At 42.8% G+C, this 22,674-nt stretch overlaps 1 protein-coding gene across 1 annotated transcript in view; it reads right to left on the bottom strand.

Annotated features, from left to right (window-relative positions):
* Window positions 1–3,128: 3,128 nt before the first annotated feature.
* Window positions 3,129–22,674, bottom strand: part of sh3pxd2aa (SH3 and PX domains 2Aa) — an 89,800-nt gene continuing 70,254 nt past the window's right edge. The window contains exons 8-14 of the mRNA XM_037689622.1: window positions 21,804–21,917; window positions 15,918–16,001; window positions 9,358–9,475; window positions 6,621–7,027; window positions 6,309–6,358; window positions 5,970–6,089; window positions 3,129–5,146 (exon numbers count right to left, since the gene is read on the bottom strand). Of these exons, the coding sequence (XP_037545550.1) occupies window positions 3,140–5,146; window positions 5,970–6,089; window positions 6,309–6,358; window positions 6,621–7,027; window positions 9,358–9,475; window positions 15,918–16,001; window positions 21,804–21,917 (2,900 nt within the window). The 3' untranslated portion in view covers window positions 3,129–3,139. The remainder of the gene's footprint in view (window positions 5,147–5,969; window positions 6,090–6,308; window positions 6,359–6,620; window positions 7,028–9,357; window positions 9,476–15,917; window positions 16,002–21,803; window positions 21,918–22,674) is intronic.

Here is a 22,674-nt window from a genome sequence, read left to right as displayed (position 1 = left end):
ATGACATGATGTATGACATTATATTGTCATATCATACATCATGACATGTATGACATGATGTATAACATGACATGATGCATGACATGACGTACGTCATACATCATGTCATGTCATATATCATGGAATGTCATTCGTTTTGTCATACATTTTTTCATGTCATACATCATGTCATACATGACATACATTGTCATGTCATCCATCATGTCATGTCATACATGGTATCACGTCATACATCGTGTCATGTATGACATTATATCATGTCATTTCATACATCATGGGATGTATGACATGACACGATGTATAACATTCCATGATGTATAACATGACATGAGGTATGAGATAACATGATGTATGACATCACAACATATTTGAAAAACAAATAAAAGTGATTCGACACGTTTACATAATGCCGTCGTCAACAAGGAGAAGTTAAAATCTGATATTTTATCCTGTTTTAATGTTCATTTGTGTAACAGATCAGTAAAATGTTGCACTCAGACCAAATCAGACCAAAGCGTCTCTGAAGAACATAAATTTGGTGATGGTCAAACCACAAAAGGACAAAAACTCTCAGTAATAAATATGTTTTTAATAATCTGGCATTATGTAAAGAACAATAAAGATGAAGGAAGTGTCCATGATTTGCTAAAGTTGCAGCACACGGCATCCAAAACAAATTCCTTAAAAAAATAAGTTACAGCCTGAAAACAAAACTAATCGCGCTCCTTTCAGCTGCTCGCTGACTCAAATCTTTAGTTTGCCGTCCAGTTTTAGGGAGACTCACTGACCAGCAGTGCATTCGCTTCGTGCACTGAGGTAGGACCACGGTGTAGAACCGACAACCTCCACCCAATTTGTACCAAACACATCGCCTTCATTAGAGGCTCTGAGTCCAATTCAAACAGAAGAAGCAATAAATAAAATGCTGCATCTTTACGTTAATGCACCGTAAAGACGTTTTGTCTTAAAGTGCACTAACTCACGACACACTTCGCTCCTCGTTACTGTCGTGCCGTCACGAAGCCACAAACACGGTTTTGTTAAAATAACTGCGAGCTTTGATGGGGAATATGGCGCCATCCAACATAAACATATTAACTCAGCGTCGTTGTTAGAAAATCCATTCCTGCAGTCTTGAACATCAGCCGCTCAAACCTCGTTAAAACTCTTAGGAATGTGGGCGGAGTCATGTGATTCAGCCGACTACATTTATACTTTTTATCACATCAAATGTTCCTGAAACGTTGAAAATGAACAAATTAGACCTCAGGCATGAAATGTAATGTGAATAATCTAGTTTACATCTTCGTTCTGTACTCTTAAGAAAAATTTTGTTGCCGTACAGCCTGGAAATTAACCGGATTTTTACTCCATTAGTAATAATTTGACTAAAATGGTGCACGCATAAGGATCCACCCCCTCGTTGAAGCCTCGTTAGTCCAATCAGATCCACCTGTGTGCAATTAAAAACACATCTCCACCCGGTCTGATAGCTCCCAAAGTCAACACCTCCAAGTACAGCAGAGACATCATGAAGACCAAGGAACTCCGAACCCTGAACATCCCACGGAGCTCCAAAAGAGGGTCAACCACCAGAACAGAGCAAGTAAGGAGGAAACTAATCACAAAGGTAGACCAGGAAAACACAGTCTCCTCTGTGAAGCATGGTGGTGGCGGCATCATGCTGTGGGGATGCTTTGTCTTCAACAAGAACTGGGAAACAAACAAACAAAAAAGTCTTCCAGAGATCTGGGACTGGAAGTCCACCTTCCACCAGGACAAAGACCCTAAATACACGGCTGAAGAACCCTTCAGCAGTTTAAAGAGGACCAGGTAAAGGTCCTGGAATGGTCCAGCCAAAACCCAGACCACAGTCCAACTGAGGATCTCTGGTTTGAGCGTTCGGGTTAAAGATTGTTGGACCCATGCAGCACCGTCCAATCTGAATGATCTGGAAATGTTTGGACATGGACAATTGACAAAATGTCCAGGTTAGATGGACCAAAACCACGAAGACAGACCTGAAGAGACAAAACGTCGTTCAGTTGTACATTTTTTATCAATTTACCTTCACTGAATGGAAGTATTTTTGGATAATATCAATTATAATCACATTAAATTCCAGGTTTTAAGGCAACAAAATAGTTTCCTTTTGTCTTTTGTAACTTTATGTGTCAAGTGCTTCCAGGAACAGAAAATGTTTTAGAGAACACGCCACATCGTCGTACCGTATTTTTTGTAAATACGTACATTTTTCTCTTTGGTTTTATCAGATTTGGGGCAGAATATACAACAAAAGTTGCCGGAAGAGGCACAGGTTCCTTAGAATATCTGTTCCTTTCACGTTTCGCAGTTTCCATAAATACATCTGCATTTTAAATAAGAGTTGAACACGTTTTGTGCCAATTTATGCAACCGTCGAGCACCTTGACCCTTTTAGTTGTCTCAGAGTTTGAACTTTTCAGATTCTCAGCTTTTGTTTGGAAACCGATGTCACAAGACAGCAGAAATAATTCTCTAAGGAAGACTTGCATCGATAAAAGCCACTGGAACAGAAACCTGACAAAACAAAAGTGACAGATCGAGTCTTTGAGTTTGACGACGGGAAACAAACGAATCGACGTTCAAGCCTTTAAATCTGAACGCTCGGAACTTTTGCACTTTGTTCGGACTCAACACTTGGAGCTCTCGCTGGTTTTGTTCAAACTCCTGGTGGTGGTTGTTGGACTATGGCACTCGTAAAAGATTTGGTTGATTACATTTTTGCCGTCCACTATTTACCGAAACGCCCTCGGTTCAGGTGATCAGAAACAAAAGGCACTTATCGGCCACCAAAGTCACTGATGGGCAGGAAAATCAGAGCGTTGCTCTGCTCAGACTCAGTCCTCTTTAAGAGGTCATCCGTGCCGTCCACCTGAAACTTCCTGCTGAGTCATTTAAAATGGTTTCTGTGCACATTTTATCAAACCGGCACAGGTATGAGGTTACCTCCTCTTTGAGCTCCGTCTTTTCATAAATGTTCAATTTAAGGACGTATTGCTTAAGGGGGATTGCAGATAACATTCTTAAGGAGTGACGCCACCCAGCTCTTTGGAGGCATCACAAATGGGGGTGAGAAGCCTGGGGTAAGGACGTGGGCCTATTTTTTCCGCTCTAGATAGTTGGATGGAACCCAGCCCTTTCGAGGAATCAGGCTGTCCTGCACCTGGCAGTACCACCATCCATTGGGGTTTCTCTCCAGGACTTCCAGACACGTTCCTTCCGTGAAGCCCATCGTTTCCTCGTCGCCACGATAGTCAGCGATGGACACGTACACGTCTCTGCCGAGGTTGTTGTGGATCAGCTGGCTCTTCTCGATGGGCTTGGGCCGAACGGTGGACACGGGGATCCCGTTGCGTTGGTTGGCTCGGCTTAGGGCATCTTGGACGTTGCTTGTGCTGAATGCGGTCCCCGAGGACCCCAAAGTGGAGCGCTCGATGGGCCTCGTGTGACTTTCAACAACAACGTGAGGCCGCACGGTGCTAAAAGAGGCGTTTCTGCGAACGCCGAGGGTGGCAGAACCCGAGCTGTAGTGATCACTTCTGCCAAGAGATTCGTTTCTCCTTAAAGACCCCGTCATGTAGTGCGAGTCCTTAGCTGACTGGGATGTGGTCACAAAGACAGACTGAGGCCTAACCGCCACCTGCCGCACCCCGTTTCTCATCCGCACGCCTCCGTTAACTAAACCCGAGGGCTTTGAGAAGCCTCCGGGAGGCTTGGATGGAATTGGTGGCGAGTTTCTCCTCATTCCTTGATGCTGCTGAGTCAGAACCTGAATGTTGATGTTGTTCAGGGCCAAAACATGCTGCTCATTCTTCTCCAGGCTGTTGGACTTAGTACCGCTAGTTCCATCTGACTCCAACACTCCGACATCCCCTACCTTCTTGACAGGTTCTAGGTAGTATGAGGGAGCCCAGCCCTCCTCCTCGCCCCAACGGACGTACCACCAACCGCTCTCCTGCTTCTCGAGAAGCTCAACCTCCACACCAGCTGGGAAGCTAATCTCAGAGTCCTGGACCTTCTTGTAAAAATCTACAGAACGATACAGTGTGGGGCCTTCAGTGTCTGAGATACCACGGCTGCCTTTGGAGTAAACAGAAGGCAGATCCGATGTACTCCGAGAACACATCGAGCCCTCTGAAGAGATGACCAAGGCCGTCTCAGAGTCATCACCTCGCGAAGGTTTCAGGCTGTGGCGAAACTGACTTGTAGGCCGGAGCTGCCGCCTCAGAGAGCTGATGTCCATTCTCTCTGGGCTCTGGGGTTCGGATTTAGTCAGGAGGGGTTTCGGTCTGACGGAAGGCTTGGGCCTGGTGGAAGGGCTCTGACCTATTCCCTGTAACGGATCTCGATTGAGGGCAGGACTTTTCTTGGGACCTCTGCCCAGCTCATCTGATGAAGAATGAGGGCTGTTGTCATGAGACCTCATGTCCACACGCCTGCCCAGAGTCTGGCTTCTTCTAGTCATCTCTGGTGTCATGGGAGTTCTGGGTCTACCAGCGAGAGGTGACGATCCGGACGGTTTCCGTGGGACTGTGGAGGAATGGTAGCTCCTAGGGGAACTGGGTTCGCTGGATCCTTTAGCTTTGAATCCTTCAACGCCGCTACTTGGTCTAAAACCATCATTCTCATAGATACACTCCTCTTTAGAGATCTCCTCTACTGATCTGTAGGAGGTTCTTCGATGGGCGAAAACTGGGGATGCTTTGCAGACGGGAGGTGAGGCTTTACTTGATGGAGAGGCGCTGTGGTACTTCTCACCGACCCCGCTGCTGGTTTTCACATCTTGGGAACGTTCGGTCTTCAAAAACTCAGCTTCAGGTTCTCCTTCACATCCAACTGCAGGAACGTCGTATTCTGGCTCCTCATAAACAGGCCTGCTGGGTGTCTCTGTGGCTTTGGGGGCGGGGTTTGGTGGAGGCGGGGCCTCCTCCGGGTCTTGTTTCTTGACAGGAGGAGCCGGAGGTGGGACTTTAGGTCGGGTGAGGGTGCTGCTCCGTCTGTTGAGGTTGGGCTTCTTGCGTTTGTCGATGTAAGAGCAGGGCGCCCAGCCCTCCATCTCACCGATCTGGACGTACCACCAACCTCCGGGGTTCTTCTCTATCACCTGGGAAACCAAAACACAAAGATATTAAAAAACACTGACGAGTCCTGATGAAATCATTCAGGTTGTAATTACAATCATTACTTTAACCCCTGGAGGTCCTTTAACTTTATCAGAGTTCTTTAATGGGGTCAACCACCTTATTTACCTGCTTACAAATGCTATTTTTAAAGTTTTTTTTCCCAATAAATGAGCCAGACTTTTAAAACTGAAATAAAAATATCTAATTTAAATGGGGGTTTTTATTCTTTGAGGGCCTTTAGTTAAAAAAAATAAAACCTTTGAGTTTTTGTTTAAACTGACTTTATTTATATATTACTTTAAAACAAATAAATCAATAATAATAATTTAAAAGAAATTTCTTCCATTACTACACCTAAAATGACTTTTGACAATTTTTTTAAAGTTCCAGTCCGGAGTTTTGTGAAGACCCTCGGGCCCACCGGAGCCTTCAGGTCCAGGTTCCTCCCGTCGCTCTGTGGCTGACCATGGAGCTTGCTTTCCAATCACTTTTCCTTTTATCATTTTATTTTTTATTAACTTTACCCATGGTAGAAACGCTTAGTTCTGAATTATTTTTTATTTTTTCTGGCCCGGATCGACCAGCGAGCTGCAGGAGCGAGTCCAGCCCTCATTATTTATCCAAAAACATTTTTAATTACAGTATTGTCTCTTTTATATAAGCTTTTTTGAACAAACCCTGACAGCATTAACAACCCTGTCCTAATGTTTTGTCTTTGCAGGAATAGATCAGTCTGCTCAAACACACGTCTGTGGTTCTGGTTCCAGCCTCGGACTGTATCTACAAACGCCTCTGGTCTCTTACATCAGCCTTTTGTCCTCCACGGAAACTGATGCCGTCAGAGATGGAGGACTGGAAATCTGCAATGGTGTAGTACTCTGCTTCCACAGCAGGGGGCTCTGGAGGTTTGGGCAACTGGAAACCCTGAAGAGAGCAAGAAAAGGTTCAAGTCTGGATAGTTGCAGTAGAAAAACGTTCATACGTTACCGATTAAACACATTTAAGAACAAAAAGTAGCACGATGCTTTGTTAGTTGCTATGGTAACCAGGGAGTCAAACAGCGTGTTCATTAAAATGTCTCTTTGAACCCTCCTCACGCTAATGTTTGCAGAATAATAAATGTCTTTGTCAGTGCAGTCTTACCAAGTTGGTCTCTCTCCTCGGGGGAGGTTTTTGTCTCAGATTTGGGGACCCTGAAGAGCAGAAGAGCATCTCCATTAAAACAAGCTGCAACACTAACTGATCAACAGAAAGTTCCCGCATTTCTCAGTTCGTGAGCGCAACAAGAACTCAAATCTTGCTGTCGGGTCTTCTCACGGGTTTGCACGTCACAGCTGTTAGAAACAGACGACATGTTGCTTAGCTATCGCGTCAAAGCCTCCAGCAGAAACACAACAAGCCTCGTTTGTATAAAAACAGCCGTTTCTGCTCCGACGGGTTCAATCCAACACTCACCGATCTCCACTCTGTGAGGTGCCACTCGAGCGACAGCGGGGGGTCCCGCCTCGCCCCTGGCCTTGTTTTCGTTCAGGGCGGCGCTCGCCGCCAGCATCCCCAGACAGGGGCTGTTGGTGTCGCGGCCCGCGCTCAGCCTCCGGCCCGTCTCGGCGTTGATCTCGGAGTTGTAGGGCACCGGCAGGCTGATCTCGCTCTTGGAGATGTGGCGCTCCGGCGTGCTGCAGCCCTCTCCGTCCGTCTGGATGTCCTTCTCGCTGACAGACTTCTTCTGCAGCAGGTTGCTGATCTCCATGATGTTGCCGATGATCTCCACGGGGCCCGTCAGGGTCTTCTTACGGGGTGAGAAGTCGTCTCGAAGCTTCTTCAAGTAGGAGGCCGGGGCCCAGCCCTCTTTTCCTAAATATCTGTAGGTTCAATAAAGAGAAAGGATATTGTGTATTTTGTAACTGCTTGTTTACTTTGTGGTTTCTTGGTATTTTACCACTAAAAGGTTAAAGTAAATAAATCTGAAGGTAGTTTCCCTCTTTCTTTAACAAATATGTGTAACTTGGATAATTTAAGGTGGTATCTCACTGTTAGAGACTAGTTGTGGACTTAAAACTGTAAAAAATAATTTAAAAAATGCGATAAAATAAGCAAATTTTCTGTTGTAGTCTCACTGAAATCTGTGTGTGTGACCGGCGAGCCGTGTGGACACAATTTAGGAGTCCAGTTGTTAAAAATCACGACCAATTTTTGGGTTCACGGCTTGAAAACTGCATTTCATTTCCACCTTCAGCCCCACATCGTACCGCCTCAGTCTCCATGACTACATTAGGGTCCTGTTTACACGAGAACGATGTCCGGAAACATGAGCGTTGTTCTGATGTTGGATGGTCACGCGTTTACATGGCGCAGATGTGCGTTCTATGCCAGCTGGTGCTGTGACCTTTTGAAGTACAGTGAGATGCGTGCAGACGCTTCAGTCTCGAGCATAAAAAAAAAAACTGCCAAAATGGAGATTTCTCCAAAAACTCAGCTGCAACAAATGCATCCCAGTGAGACACCGGCTTTTCTTTTCTTTAGTTTATTATCATTTTCAGTTGATTTATCCAAACCACCTTTAAAACTGTAAAATACTTTAGTAAAAGTAGATCTCTTACATGAGCAAAACTACTTGTGAAAATGTGTTTACGGAGCACATTAACTGCAACCTCTGGTCCGTCTGACTGAAATAACTCACAAGATTGAAGCGCAACGATCACTATTGATTTTTATTCTTCTGTCTCTTTGCATTTCCTTCCTCAGATTTTAGGAAACCGTGACAAAACATACATCAAAATAAGCAGCTTGATGAGAAATCCTGAGCTCTGACGAGGAAAAAGACTCACAGAAACTGAAAATCCCTTCATGGACGTCAGTCTTGTTTGGATCTCCAGCTCAGACTTCACAGCAGAACCGACTGCTGTTTTCAGAACTTGTTGCACAATCGCAGCTCAGCATGGAGGACTTTACCTCAGAATATTTAACTGTATCGCACTTTCTCGAGTGTCTTTTTTTCCCTTACACGTGTTTAAAACGGACCATAAGTTCATCCAGCTGAATCAAAACCTGCATGAAGGCGTACTGAAGCTGCTTTGTGCAGAGGCTGACAATAGGAGCACGTTTCTGATGTGAAGCACAATAAAATCCATCAAGTGAGCCAAAGGCAATTAGACCGCCTGCATAATTCATGCACAGAAACGTCTCGGCCTTCATTATTATTCTAAATGAGTCATTTGTGAAGCAACAAGTAAACGTTCCAAACACGCGTAGACTCGTTTCTCTGAACGTGAGCCATCTTCTGGTCAGAGGTTTTGTTTTGTTTCGTGACCCGTTTCAAACCTCCTGCATGACGTCACCGTTCAGAGCATAAACTCAGACAGGGTTCTGACGGCAAACGTCCCATCAGCTGCAGCTTCGCAAGGACTTTACCTCGTTCTCGCGCTGCGGAGGAGTCCAACGGCAAGCGTCACAGAAAAATATGCTAACCAGTCACATGAAGCTGCCAGAGGAGAAGGACATGTTTTTCTCTTTCAGAGCACCACGTCAGAGGACTGTTCAGTCCAGGGGGTGTCCAATCCTGGTCCTGGGGGGTGGGGTCCTCCAGGATCAGGGTTAGACACCCCTGCCTTACTCTATTCTTTAAAATAATCTGTATAACCTTCAAATTATGTCCAATCTGTTTAAAACTTATTACTGAGGCCGTCTCAGGGTGGCGTTAACGTGCACGTTCAGATCACATGTGAAGTAATCATCAGAGCTCCACTGTAAACCTGAAAGGAAACGACCCCCCGGCGTGTGTTGACGGGTTCTCTCAGTTCTGGTCTGAGCTGCAGGAAATCCGAGCTTTGGTCACTCAGCTGAGCCGCCTGAACCACGGCGATGGAAAACGGCACATGCTACGCCCGGAGACAAACTTTCTGCAGCAAAGGACAAGCTTGTCAAACTTTAGCCTTGATTTGTGACCTTGGAGCTGGGGAGATGAAAAGTGTGCGCGACACTCCGTCTAGTGATGCTGCGTATGAAGTTTCATTAAGTCATCTTGATCGGATCAGAAGTTCTGGGCGGGACAAGACGACGTTTACGGACAGAGACCCGTCTTTTCTCGGGCGTGATGAAAACTCTTTCTCGCTCTGAGGACCGAGCGGTTTCAGTGCGGACTCAGCGTCAAAGAGTGTGCGTTCAGGGTGGTTCGGATGAAAACTTGACCCACCTGATGTACCACCAGCCCTCCAGGTTCTTCTGGATCACCTCCACGGTGACCCCTTTGTCAAAGCTCACCTCGTCCATGCCCTGGCTGCTGTACGACTGCACCGTCAGGTATTTCTCCTCTGGAGACGAACAAAGGAGAGACGAGAACAAACAAACTGAGTGAAAACATCATCACTGGGTTTTTCACAATAAAATGCCGCATGTGACTCGTATAAAAAGATTCATTGTGACAACCACAGATTTCCCCTCGTTCTTCCAAACGATAACAAACAGCTCCCTCTGGTGGTCGAAGTGTCCCCTTGTGACTGATTACACGCTGGAACCCTTTCGGACGATCTGAACTGTGGTCCGGCGCTCAGCTCTCCTGAGACGGTCTTTCCAGCAGCAGCTCCACATGAAGCTCTCCTCCAGGAGAAATTTGTACCGCGAGCGCTGACCACCACTCCTCTCTCACGCTCTGCAGTCCTTCCAGGACCTTGAGGAGGGTAACAGAGCAGAGGAGGTTCTGGGGGCGACTCAAACAACGGACAGCTGTAAAATGTGACAAGGAAAGAATGAAGGGCTTGGATCCAGCCAGGTGTTCGGTTGTCACAGGTACACCATTAACGATGGCCTCGACCATTAACTGCATTAACTGCATCTGTGTTTGTTTTCCTGAGCTCCGCTCGAGCACGTCGGGGAGCTGAGTGGACGGCCAGCAGGACTCTGGAAATCTAATTAGGAGCTTAATGACGGAAGCGGAGAAGCAGGAGCCACTCGTGTTGAACCTCAGAGCTCGGACTGCCGTCGGACGACTGTCGGCTTCTCCAAGACCGCAGGGACGCCCTGAACCGGCCCGGGGTCCGAGCTCAGACGGTTCAGCGTAAAACAAACGTTCTGGCAGAGTCCGAGTCGGCGTTCACGTTCCTGTTTCCTGCACGTCGTTACCGATCGAACTGCTTCTGCTGACTCGGTGCTGTTTTAACCGTCCGTACATCAAAACGTTCAGCTCATTCAGGAGATGAGTGCTGAGGCTTGTGGTTTTTTGTAGCTTTTATACTTAAAAAAATACAACTTTATTTACAAACATATTCCAGACAAACACGTTGGGATTTCTTCAGTTTCTACAAAAAAAAAAAAAAACGTATTCCCTTTGAAATCTGCTTCAGCTGCTGGATTTGTCTTTGCTCTATGCTACTTTAGATTTCAGCTGCTGTTACGCTACCTTTAGCTTTTAGGTAGTCTTTTGTGACTTTTAGCTTTATAGCTAACTATTTTTTGCTACTTTTCCCCCCTATACTTGGATTATTTTTAGAAACCATTTTGCCACTTTTAGCTGCTAGCCTCCTGTGATACTTTTTACTTTTAGCTAACTAGATGCTTGTACCTAGTTTTTCATACCTTTAGCTAGCATTTGAACATTTTTAGCTTTTAGCTTTCTTTTTGTTACTTTAAGTTCTAGCTAACCTTTTGATACTTATAGCTATCCTTTAGTTATTTTTGTCTTTCAGCTAGGCTTTGGCCTATTTTAGCTCCTAGATAATCTTTTTCTACTTTTAAATACTGTTTTGATACTCACATCTTTAATCTCGTATTTTGCTGCTTTTAGATAGGCTTTTGTTTTTCTAGCTATTTATTACCTTTTCTCCTTTTACCTTCTATTAATTACAGTATTCTATTTTTTTTACCTTTTAGCTAGCATGTTACTCTTTGGTACCACTTTATAATAAGGCTCTCCTTATAGATGCTAATAAAGTTTATAGATATGTTATTAATTCCTCTATGAACACTTTTTAAATCATTAATAACTGCTTATTACGCATTAAGGGTGACAGAGACTAAACTTCCAGTTTCTTGTCAAATAGTGAGACAAATCTGTTCTCCTATATATTTCATCTAGAGTTGTTTTATTAAACATTTCAGACAAAGTTAGTACCTTGTAAGCACAATAACCATTTGTAAACATATTTCTAACATTTTATCCTAAAAAATTAGGTTTAACAAATGCTTATTGTGCTTACAAGGTAGCAACTTTGGACAGTTTTGTCTCTGTCACCCTTAATTAATGCATAATAAGCAGTTATTAATGATTTATAAAGTGTTTATAGAGGAATTAATCTATAAACTATTTATTAGCCATCTATAAGAGGACCCTTATTGTAAAGTGGTACCAACATTTTTTTTCTTATAGTTACTTTTAGGTTCTCGCTAACCGTTTGAGACTTACAACTTTTAAACAGCAATTTGATACTTCTAGTTATCCTTTTGGTTTTCAGCTAGGCTTTGGCTTGTTTTTAGCTCCTAGATAATTTTTTGCTACTTTTAGCTACTGTTTTGATATTCACATCTTTAATCTCATCTTTTGCTGCTTTTAGATAGGATTTTGTTTTTCTAGCCATTACCTTTTCTCCTTTTACCTTTTAGCTAGTATTCTGTTGTTTTTTTTTTAATCTTTTAGCTAGCATTTGACTATTTTTTAGCTTTTAGCTATCTTTTTGTTACTGTTAGGTTCTAGCTAACCTTTTAATACTTACTGCTTCTAAATAACATTTTGATACTTCTTGCTAGCTAGGCTTCTGATTCATTGAGATATCCTTTTGGTATTTTTAGCTTTCAGCTAGGCTTTGGCTTCCTTTTTGTCCTAGATCATTTTTAGCTACTTTTAGCTTTTCTTTTTAAACTTGTAGCTTTTATCTCATCTTCTGCTGCTTTTAGCTGTCAAATAGGCTTTTGTTTATCTAGCTTTTCCCTTTTCTCTTACATTTTTAATAGTAATCTGTTTCTCTAAGCTTGAAGCTAACGTTTAGTTTATTTTAGCTTTACCAACACAGTTTCAGCTTCTTGAGTAATCATCAGCTGTTGTTCAGTGCTCGGCGTTCCCACTGCTTTTTATGAGAAAATTCAGTTTTTATAGTCTTGTTTTTGTTTTGTTTCGGTGTCTTTAAATGATGCATGAGTAAACGAAAGGCGAAGGGGTTTGAAGAGTTAACCGGTCACTAAACCAGCCGTAAGAAGCAGCTGTTTCTTAAATCAGCGGACCAATCAGAGCAGCCGCGAATTTCACCAGAGACGCCCTAAAAAACAAGTTTCAACACAGAGCCTCTAACGGAGGGGTTCTGCAATGTCCCATTGGTTTTGGATCCATTTTAAAGATCTAATTATGCGAAATAAAATGGGCTCAGAACTAGTGGTAACGGAAATGTTGCTTTTCTAACAGCTACACCTCCTACAGGGTGAGGACGACCCAACCAAAACAAAATATGCATCGCAACAAGCAGCTCAATCAGGAAAACATCATAAAACTGCAGTTTTGTCCCGCTAGAATTCTGAACAATGGTTCTGTTGTGAAGATCCAGACGGGACAGGGTTTTATCATCCGTTTCAGCAGAATCCCTCTAATTGAGGACAGATTTGGCTGTTTTTGGTTGCATTTTGTTGACGTTGTACTACGACAAAGGTCATTTTGAATTTGTTGTTTGGGTTTTTCTAAAGCTGCAGGAGAATCCCAGAATAAAAACAAACGCTCCTTTATCAGTTCTGCCAGGGTCCAGTTAGTAGACGAGTAGCCATGTCCCCCCAAACGATGGAAGCATCAGTGACTGAAGTCATGGACTCCAGTTGGAGGACGTGGAGGTCAGCCAGGTCAGTACCTAACTTTATACGTCTCTCAGATCTGAACGGGTTCGGGCCGAATGAGCTGATGGAAAGTGAAAGCGGGGCAGCGGTCCAATCAGAATACCAGATTTAACAAGACAAACCTTGGTCTCTGTGGAGCTCCGAAATGAGTCACCCGGCTCGCTGTCGCCACCGCAGAGAGCAGAAAACCTGGTTAAAGACCCGAGGGTTTCACTTTTATTTGGTGCTGGTACTCTTTAGCTTTTATTTTGCTTTATATTTTATAATTGCTTCATGAATTTCTTCTTGACTCTTTTCAAAATGTTAGATTTCATGCATCTCCTGCTCAGTGTTCGCCCATGAATGTAAATCAGGACAGCGGGACATGTTTGAATCAACTGACCTGTGAGAAGAACATTTCTGACCGGCTGCTGAAGGAGACCAATCTGAAACTCCACCATTTATCAATGTTCATCTTTCAAGCTGGTCCGTTTGTTTCCAATGCCAGAAGTCTGCCCATCTTTAGTATTCTTGTAAGAAGGAACATAGATCGAATGCACTGACCGTACAGATGATATTCAGAGGTCTCGTCTCTAAACCGGTCGTTATTTGCAGGTTTTCAAGGTCATTGTCACATGACAATTTGAAATTTACAAATGGAAATCCTTCAGTACTTTTCCCAAAAGTTTCCCGTTGACATCCTGCCTTAAGGGTTAACATGTGATCTTTGAATATCTGGTATAACAAGAACTGACCCACCTCTTGCTCTGAGGATGTTGCAGGTTCTTCCGGTTCTTTGGTAGAGACTGAACTAAAACTAACTTCTTACATGATTCTTAAGTTGTCCACAAAGTCAAAGAACTGAATCTTATGTCACATCCATCACACAACGTATGGATTGTTCTACATAGAGTACCACATATGGCACATTGTCGTCAGCAAACCATTATACTGCAATCTATAGCAATGGTGTGGACAAGCAAAGACCTTGTATAATGAAGATGGGGTAATGAAATCTTATGTGACACTACATCTAGTGATGATGCAAATGTGTATGAAGTTTTGGTAAATTATCTTGAGCGGATCAAAAGTTATTGCCCAGACAAGAGAAAGGTCTGAAGCAGGTTTTGGAGATGTGATCGATTAAAAAGGTTTATTTTCCACACATGTAAAGTGCAAAACCCAGCGCCGGACCATTTTAGTGCACGAGGCAGCTGCTATCAAAATGGCCCCGACTAACCAAAGAAGAACAGTTTTCTTCAAAAGCTGGCCACACCTCCAGAGTTGTCGTCATCACAGCTTATGGGGAATCACTACTCCACATATTAACCTTAAAATGTTATTTCTCTGTTCTATTAAATGTTGTTCGTGACACTTAATTACTTTAAAAATTACACATGTTTAGGATGTTGCCATTATTTTACCGGAACAATGCATTCTGGGGCGATGACGTACATCGGCTGTAGTGGAGACTAAAACAGAAGGAGTTGAGGTTAAAAAGTTATATCAAATCTGACAATAAAGTTGTATTTTGTATTAGTCCTTATGAACAATATATTGGTCGAAACAATCAAAAGTGATTAACTTGTGATGCTTAATTTATTAGCTCTGTAGCTAACGCTATTAGATCTGGAGATAACGTCATGTATATTAGGTCTGTAGCTAACGCTATTAGCTTTGGGGCTAACACCATATATATTACTGGTAGCTCTGTAGCTAACTCTAATAGCTCTGTAGCCAACTCTATTAGCTCTGTAGCTAACACTATTAGATCTGGAGCTAATGTCATGTATATTAGGTTCTGTAGCTAACACTATTAGATCTGTAGCTAATGTCATGTATATTAGGTCTGGAGCTAACGCTATTAGCTTTGGAGCTAACGCCATATATATTAGTTCTGTAGCTAACTATTAGATCTAGAGCTAATGTCATGCACTCAACGCTATAAGCTTTGGCGCTAACACCATATAAATTAGCTCTGTAGCTAACGCTATTAGGTCAGTGGCTAACGCTATTAGGTCTGGAGCTAATGTCATGTACGTTAGGTCTGGAGCTAACGCTATTAGCTTTTGCGCTAACACCATATAAATTAGCTCTGTAGCTAACGCTATTAGGTCTGTAGCTAACGCTATTAGGTCTGGAGCTAATGTCATGTACATTAGGTCTGGAGCTAACGCTATTAGCTTTGGCACTAACACCATATATATAAGCTCTGTAGCTAACTCCATTAGCTCTGGAACTAATGTAATGTATATTAATTAGGTCTGGAGCTAATTTAATGTATATTAATTAGGTCTGGAGCTAACGCTATTAGCTCTGCAGGCCCCAATCATTTGAGAAAACTATACTTTTACGCAATATAAAAACCAGACAGCACAGTTTCCTCAAATGATTTGGGTACCGGTAACTGGTTTACATATTTGTTGGTAGCCATCTTGAATTTTGACATGGCAACTCAGTTTTCAATAGTGATCTTTCTTACGCATAGATGTAGTCACAAACCAAGATGGAAGTCAGTACCTCACAGATTTTTCAAGTTTGTATGCACACAGCATGCACGGATAGACAGATGGAGGATATTTCCTATTCCCCATCTTGGCTCCGTGACGGGGGCTTAAATACAGGAAATTATTCTATCACGAGCGGCGTGTTAGCACTCAGAGTTTATGTTAGGGACAACTCTCAGCTACTACCACACCAAATGTCTGTAAAATCGACAGAGTTATAGCCATTTTTGTGTTATGGGGTTAATTAGCTCACTGGCCAGCTTGAATCGTTGTAGAGTGACATTTAATGATGACTTTAGTGACATCATGCTAACAAATAAACAAAAACACAATCAGCCGTCAATCGACAATCGTCTTCCTGCCTCGTGGTGTCGGACCGTTTGACTCGGTGGTCACGCGAGATGATTTTAAAAAACGTTTCTCACAGGTTTGTCCGCGGCGGTGACGTGTGCGTGTTCACCTCTGCTCTGCTGGCGGTTAACGATGCCCCCGAGGGTCCAGCGGCGGTCCAGCCTCTTCAGGTGAGCCTTTCGTCTTTTAGTTACTGATGATGCGCAGCAGCAAACCAACAACAACAACAACAACAAAAAAAACAACATAAAGAATGTTAGTTTGAGAAGCTTGGATCAGCAGAGCGAGGCGAGAAGCTGCAGTTAGGAACGGAAAAACAACCGAAGAAGAACCGGAAGGATTCAACAACCTGAAGTCAGAGTTTAGTTGTTAAATTGTTTAATTTTCAGATGTTATTAGACTGATCTGAAGTTCTCAGGATGTTTGCTGAACTTTTAACCTTTTTCGTTCCTGTAGGTTGGAAGGCAGCAGTTCTACAGTGATTAGTCGCGTCTTCTCCGAGGACGGAGCAAACACGTTCAGGACAGGTGGAGACAAAGCTCCTCTTCTGTTCCTCCTCCAACCATGAGACACTCAGCATCTGTTCTCCTGCCCTCTTCCCTCCCGTCATCATCCTTTCTTCTTCCTCTCATCCCGTCCTCCCACCTGACTCCTCTCAGCCTCCCGGCTCCTCCCGTTGACCTCCTAATTGCGCTCGTCGGTTGCTCTCCAGCGGGTCAAGCCGTCAGCAGAATGAGGTGACGGAGCAGGTGGAGGTGTTAGGATGGAGGAGGAGCATCCAGTTTAATGACAACTTCCTGTTGAGAACAGGAAGCTCGGTTTAAAAATAAAAGCCCAGCATGTGGTTCTTGTTGATTCCTGGTTAAACCTGCAGATTGAACTTTGACCTTCCTGCTCAAACACACTTTATTTGCAAAACTCGAGGTGTCGACGCTGAATATTTTTTATAATTTAATTACATTTTTTTTGTTGGAATAATGTTTTATTTTTTTGCTTTAATTAAAAAAAAAAGAGGTTAAAATCAGACATCTGATATAGACGAGCAGAAACGTAGAACAGTTCTGTTTTTTAATCCGCGGCTCATGACTTGGTCCGTCACGTTGTTCAGATTTGTTGTTATGAATCTGTTTCGGCCGATTTGATTCCAGCGCCTCTGTTCACACTCGACTGTAAAACGTGCGCCCTGAAATGTTTTACAGTTTGCTGCGCTCGTATGCAGATGATGCTCACATGTCCCCAGCTGCTTGATTCATTCTGATGTCAGTGCTTCTATTTCCTGATGGGTTTTTGTGTTTACAGTAGTCCCTCGCAGTTTGTTTTTCATGGGCTCGCTCTATCGCGGTTTTTCAAAATAAGACTGGACGTGACACATGATTGGCTGATTGATGGATGAGCCGCACGATCAGCATGGAATTTTTATTTTCAATAAATTGTTTTGCACCTGTGTGCAGCCCACAGCTGAAGGAGAAGCTTCCTCCTGCAGCGTGTCATATCTCCGCTCTGCAACGGAGAAGTGGGCGTGGCCAAGAGAACTGAAATCATGACATGCTGTGCTGTTTTAGAGCGTTTAGAGTTTAGAAAGATTATTTAAAATATTGCAAATGTGGAAAGGGTTTAAAACGCCTTTATAAAAACTACTACTACTTGTACTATTCCTACTTCGCAGTTTTTCGCTTATCGTGGGGCTTCAGGGTCCGGATCCCCCGCGATTAACGAGGAACTACTGTATTCCTTTTGGGTATAATGTTTTGTTTAGTTCTGGTGCTTGGGTTTTCATTTAACCAGTTCTGTGTTGTCCTCTGTGCCACCAGCCACGTTAGTGGCTTGGTTGGTTGGTTCTCTAACGATCTTTCAGACCGGAGGCAATGTGTTCAACATAATGGTACTTCCTCCAGTTATTTAACAGTCAACAATGGTGTACCACAAGGCTCAGTCTTAGGACCCACCCTCTTTACAATCTACATACATAATGTAGGTAAAAACATCCCTAATGCATCCATACATTTCTATGCTGACGACACAGTTGTTTATTGTCGAGCTAAAACTGTTGCTAAGACTTTCCAGCTTTTGAAATCTGCGTTCAACTACATCCAGACTGATTTGTTTCGCCTCAAACTTGTCCTAAACGCCGACAAAACCAAAGGGATGCTTTTCTCAAATAGGAAGTTGGTCCCAGCAGTTCTTCCTCCAATTTTATCCTCAAATGGTGTCCCCATTGAGTTTGTTGAATCCTATAAATATTTGGGTATCTTGGTCGACTCGCATCTCTCTTTTAAGCTCCATGTGGAAAACTTGGTAAAGAAACTGAAAGTTAAACTGGGTTTCTTTTTCAGAAACAGATCCTGTCTAACCCTGAATGCTAGAAAACGCCTTGTATCTGTGACTTTCCTTCCCTCAATTGATTACGGTGACATTATTTACATGAACGCTCCTACAAGAACCCTGCAGATGTTGGATGCTGTCTATCATGGTGCACTAAGATTCATAACTGGCTGTGATTATCGTACCCACCACTGCACCCAGTATTCACTGGTTAACTGGACATCATTAACTTCACGCAGACTCTCTCACTGGTACATTTTCATCTTTAAATCACTTCTTGGTCTGTTGCTTCATACATCTCCTCCTACATGTCTCTGCGTGAGTGCAGCTACAGCGTGCGCTCTCAGGACATTATTACCTGCAGTGTTCCCTCAGTGAGGACTGAACTAGGCAAAAGGGCCTTCTCCTACTCTGCTCCTGTTTCCTGGAATATCTTACAAAAAGATCTGAAGCTCTCGACCTTGACCTCTCTAAGTGGCTTTAAGAATCTGTTGGACTCCTGGCAGGGACCAATGCTGACATGTTCCTGTTTTTAGTTTTCTACATTCGCCTTAGAATCTAGCTGTTTTTTGTTACTTTTTTTAGCCATCCTATTTGTTAAAAAACAAAAAACTGTAGTATGACTTTTTATAACTGTTTATTGTTGTTGCTGTTGTCCATTGTTGTCATTGTTCTTTGTTGAAATCAGGTCTCTCTTGTAAATGAGTCCTCGAGGCTCAATGAGATTTACCTGTCTAAATAAAGGTTGATTGATAGTGCTTTTCCTCAGTTATGCCCCGCCCACTCACACCTGCACCCTGTCTCATTAGGCTCACCTGTCCATGCAACCTGTTTTCAGTGCAGCGTTAAACATGTCCTCCTCTGTGCCTCCTGTTATCCTGGTTCTGTTGCCACGATTGTTTTTTATTTTTGTTTATAATAAAGTTTAGTCGGTCTGCATTCCTGGGCGACATCTGAAGTAAAGTGTTTTATTGAATTTAACGCGGTTCAGAGCCGTTCGAGTCACATTTTCATCTCTCTATTGTTCACCTAACGAGTGCGATAAGAGAAATAAATGAGCATAAATTGACTTCACGGAGACCGTACCTCGTAAAAACCCGTCAGTGTGAGTTCAGCGTCAGCTCGGAGATAAAGCTGGTGAATTTAACGAGTCATGTTGGGTGATGGACAGCACAGTAAAGCTCACAGTGAACACAACAACCAGAGCAAACCTTAAAGACTAACTCACCACACTGGGTCCAGTTCTGATTACAGATACACTAAATGATCATTTACATTAGGAAGGAGTTTGATAAATGTTCATTAAAACTTTAATCATTGTCCGTCAGCCGGTGAGACGTTCAGGTAATGAAGCTGCTGCCTGTGTGGGGTCACGTCAGGTCACCGGTGGTCCTACAGGTTGGTTCTGGATGGACTGAGTTCAGATTATATGTTGGAAAAACTGAGGGGGAAACATTCTCAGTTCTCTATATGACACTACTCAGACCTGGTTTAGTGAAATCAAATGTCTAAAAACTGATTAAACCCAAATCTGAACGACCTCAGAGTGGTCGCGGGTTGAACTGGTGTCTGCCTCCCATCATCCGTCTCATCCCGTCTTCTCTGGATTAACGGCCTCGGCAGCGCCGTTAGTTTCATCTGCACCTTTCGCCGTTCCTCCAGTCAGCTTCGTATAGAGTGAATGTTTATGAGGCATTCACACTATTGTGATCCGTTTTTCTTCCATACGTTTTGCTGCGATTCTCGTCCTGCAGTTCTCAAATTATTTCAAGAAATCATAAATCAAAACGTTCAGCTCTTTCAGGACAATCCTGCTATGACTTTTGGTGTTGATGCAACTTTAGCTTTTTCAAATATCTAGTCTTTTTTGCCACTTTTTTCCTCATAGAAAATTAATTGAGCTCCTTCATGTTTTTAGATCTGTTTACAACCTTTTACTGCTCCTTTCACATTTTGTTCTGGTTCAGCTTCTTTCAGCTTCCTTGTGCAAATTTTTTTTTCAGCTAATTTCAGTTGTTTTTTCAGCTGTTTTGTGCTCCTTTCAGATTTTTTTTCTGCCAACTACATTTTTGTGCTTCTTTTAACGTCTTTCTGCTAGTTTTGGCTTGTTCTGCTCCTTTCAGCTTATTTCAGCAAATTTCATCTTTTTCTGCTATTTCAGCTACCATTCAGCTGTTTATATGCAAATTTTAGCTTTTTTCAGCTAATTCCGCGATTTTTTGCACTCATTTCAATTTTTTCAGCCTAATTCAGCACAAATGTGCTCTCTCCACTTCCTTCAGGTAACTTAAGCTTCTTTCTGCTTTTAAAGGTACTTTTCAGCTGTTTTATTACCTAATTTCAGCTTTTTTCAGATAATTTCTACTTTTTTGTGCTCATTTCTGCTTCTTTCTTCCTAATTGGGCAAACGTTCTTTCTGCTTTCTTCTGCTAATTTAAGCTTGCTCTACGTTTTCAGCTACCTTTTAGCAATTTCTGAGCTAATTTCAGCTGTTTTCAGATAAATTCACGTTTTTCATGGTAATTTCTGCTACTTTCAGACTAATTAATTTATTTCTGTTAATTTCAGCTTGTTATGCTCCTTTCAATTTATTTCTGCTAGTTTCAGCTTATTCTTAAATAACAGATGCTATTTAGCTGTTTTATGCTAATGTTAGATTTTTCAGCTAATTCCACGTTTTTTTAGCTCATTTTAGCTCTTTACGCTTCCTTTTGGTATCTTAAGCTTCTTTCTGCCCACCAGCTACTTTTCAGCTACATTTTTGCTAATTTCAGCTTTTTTTTTTTTTAGCTACTTTTCTAAATTTTCTGCTAATTTCTGCTGATTTCCGCAAATGTGTGCTCTTTTTGATTTATCCTGCTAATTTAGGCTTGTTCTTCCATTTCAGCTACACCTCCTCTGCAGTAAGCATTCAAACTGCATTTTCACAGGAAATGCAGTTTCTCTAGTTGAATATTAAAACCATCACAGCCACCAATATTCATCTAAAACTGGCAACACTGTAAGAGATCTAAATGTGCCAGCTGGTGTGTGTGTGTGTGTGTGCGTGTGTGTGTGTGTGTGTGTGGTTTGCAGAGCGGAGACAGAAGATGTTTGTCAGCAGCAGCTCACAGCTTCAGGAACGATTGCATCATCTCAGCTCCATCGCTCTGCAAACCGACGGTGGTCGTCCTCTGAGAAGTTGGGTTACGCAGCAGCAGACGTGTGTTTGCACATCATAAATCTGTTCGGGGGGCAGTGGGGGGGGCGGGGGGGCTGTGTCACAGTGATGAAACGTTGAGTCAGACAGCATTCAGGAGAAAAGAGTCACGACAAGACGAGGTTCCCGCAGAACGCTGCAGCGTCCCGGTGGAGCTGAGAGGAATGTTCTGCGGTGCCAAAGTGTCGCAACCGCTCTGCTCCGGCTGCAGTCCAGTACCGATTCACCGTTTCACCATGTGACTGTGGCCTCCGAGGCTCCGAATGTCGGGCCGGAGGTGTGTCTGTAAATGTGTTGACCCGAAAAAGATTCATTTTATTTTATTTTGACGTCTGAGAACGACCCGTGAAAAAGAAACCCAACAAATACATCTCAGCTGAGAAATCACGGCCTCCTCCACGCAGCCGAAGAGACGTTTATGTCGTTTGTTTGTGTTTTATGAGTTTAATAAAGTTGAGTTGGAAAAGCACAAACCTTCTCCGGTCCTGGAGGTGCCCAGGTCCAAATCGTCTCTGGTTCCATTCTGGGAGTCCAGGTACGTGGCCGGGACCCAGCCCTGCTCCTCGGCTGTGCTGACAAACCACCAACCTGGGCACACAGGGGGGATGGGGTGGGGGGGTTAGCACCAACGGAAACAAACATCTGCAGCCGGGGGGTCATTCATTACTGACCAACATGTGGCTCAGGTCGCACTTTCTTTTTCCTGTTTTTATTTAAAATCTGACCACTTTGTGTTTTTTTTAGCTGCTCAAACATCAAAACGTTCGGCTCATTCAGGAGACTTCAGCTACGAAGACATTTCAAGATATTTAACTTTATTTACTTTTTTTTTCCCTCCAAAGAAATACATTCAGATTTCTTTATTTCCTGTTCTCTTTGAAATTTGTTTCAGCTACTAGTTCAGGTTGTCTTCTCAAAGTAGTTTTAGCTTTTAGCTAGCCTTTAGCTAGTTTTAACTATCTTTTTGTTACTTTTAGCTAGTGTTTTGTTACTTTTAGCTGTTGCTAGTCTGCTACTAATTTTATTTGATGTATTGCTTCTTTTAGCTAGTTTTTTCTACTGTTAGCTAGCCTTTTGCTACTTTAGCATTAAATTCAGCAAAGTTTAGCTATCCTTTTGATACTTTAGCAGTACATTTAGCTATGTTTAGCTATCCTTTTGTTACATAAACTAACTTTTTGCTTCTTTTAGCAAATCTTTTGTTACTTTTAGCTGTTGTTAGCCTTTTACTACTTTTATCTGATGTATTGCTTCTTTTAGATGGATTTTTTTCTACTTTTAGCTATCCTTTTGCTACTTTAGCATTAAATTCAGCTATGTTTAGCTATCCTTTTGCTACTTTAAA

This window comes from Nematolebias whitei, chromosome 16 (assembly GCF_014905685.2).
Source record: "Nematolebias whitei isolate Nwh7 chromosome 16, NemWhi1, whole genome shotgun sequence".
NCBI lineage: Eukaryota > Metazoa > Chordata > Actinopteri > Cyprinodontiformes > Rivulidae > Nematolebias > Nematolebias whitei.
The sequence above is the reverse complement of the archived record's forward strand: the minus strand, read 5'-3'. Positions and strand labels throughout refer to the sequence as shown.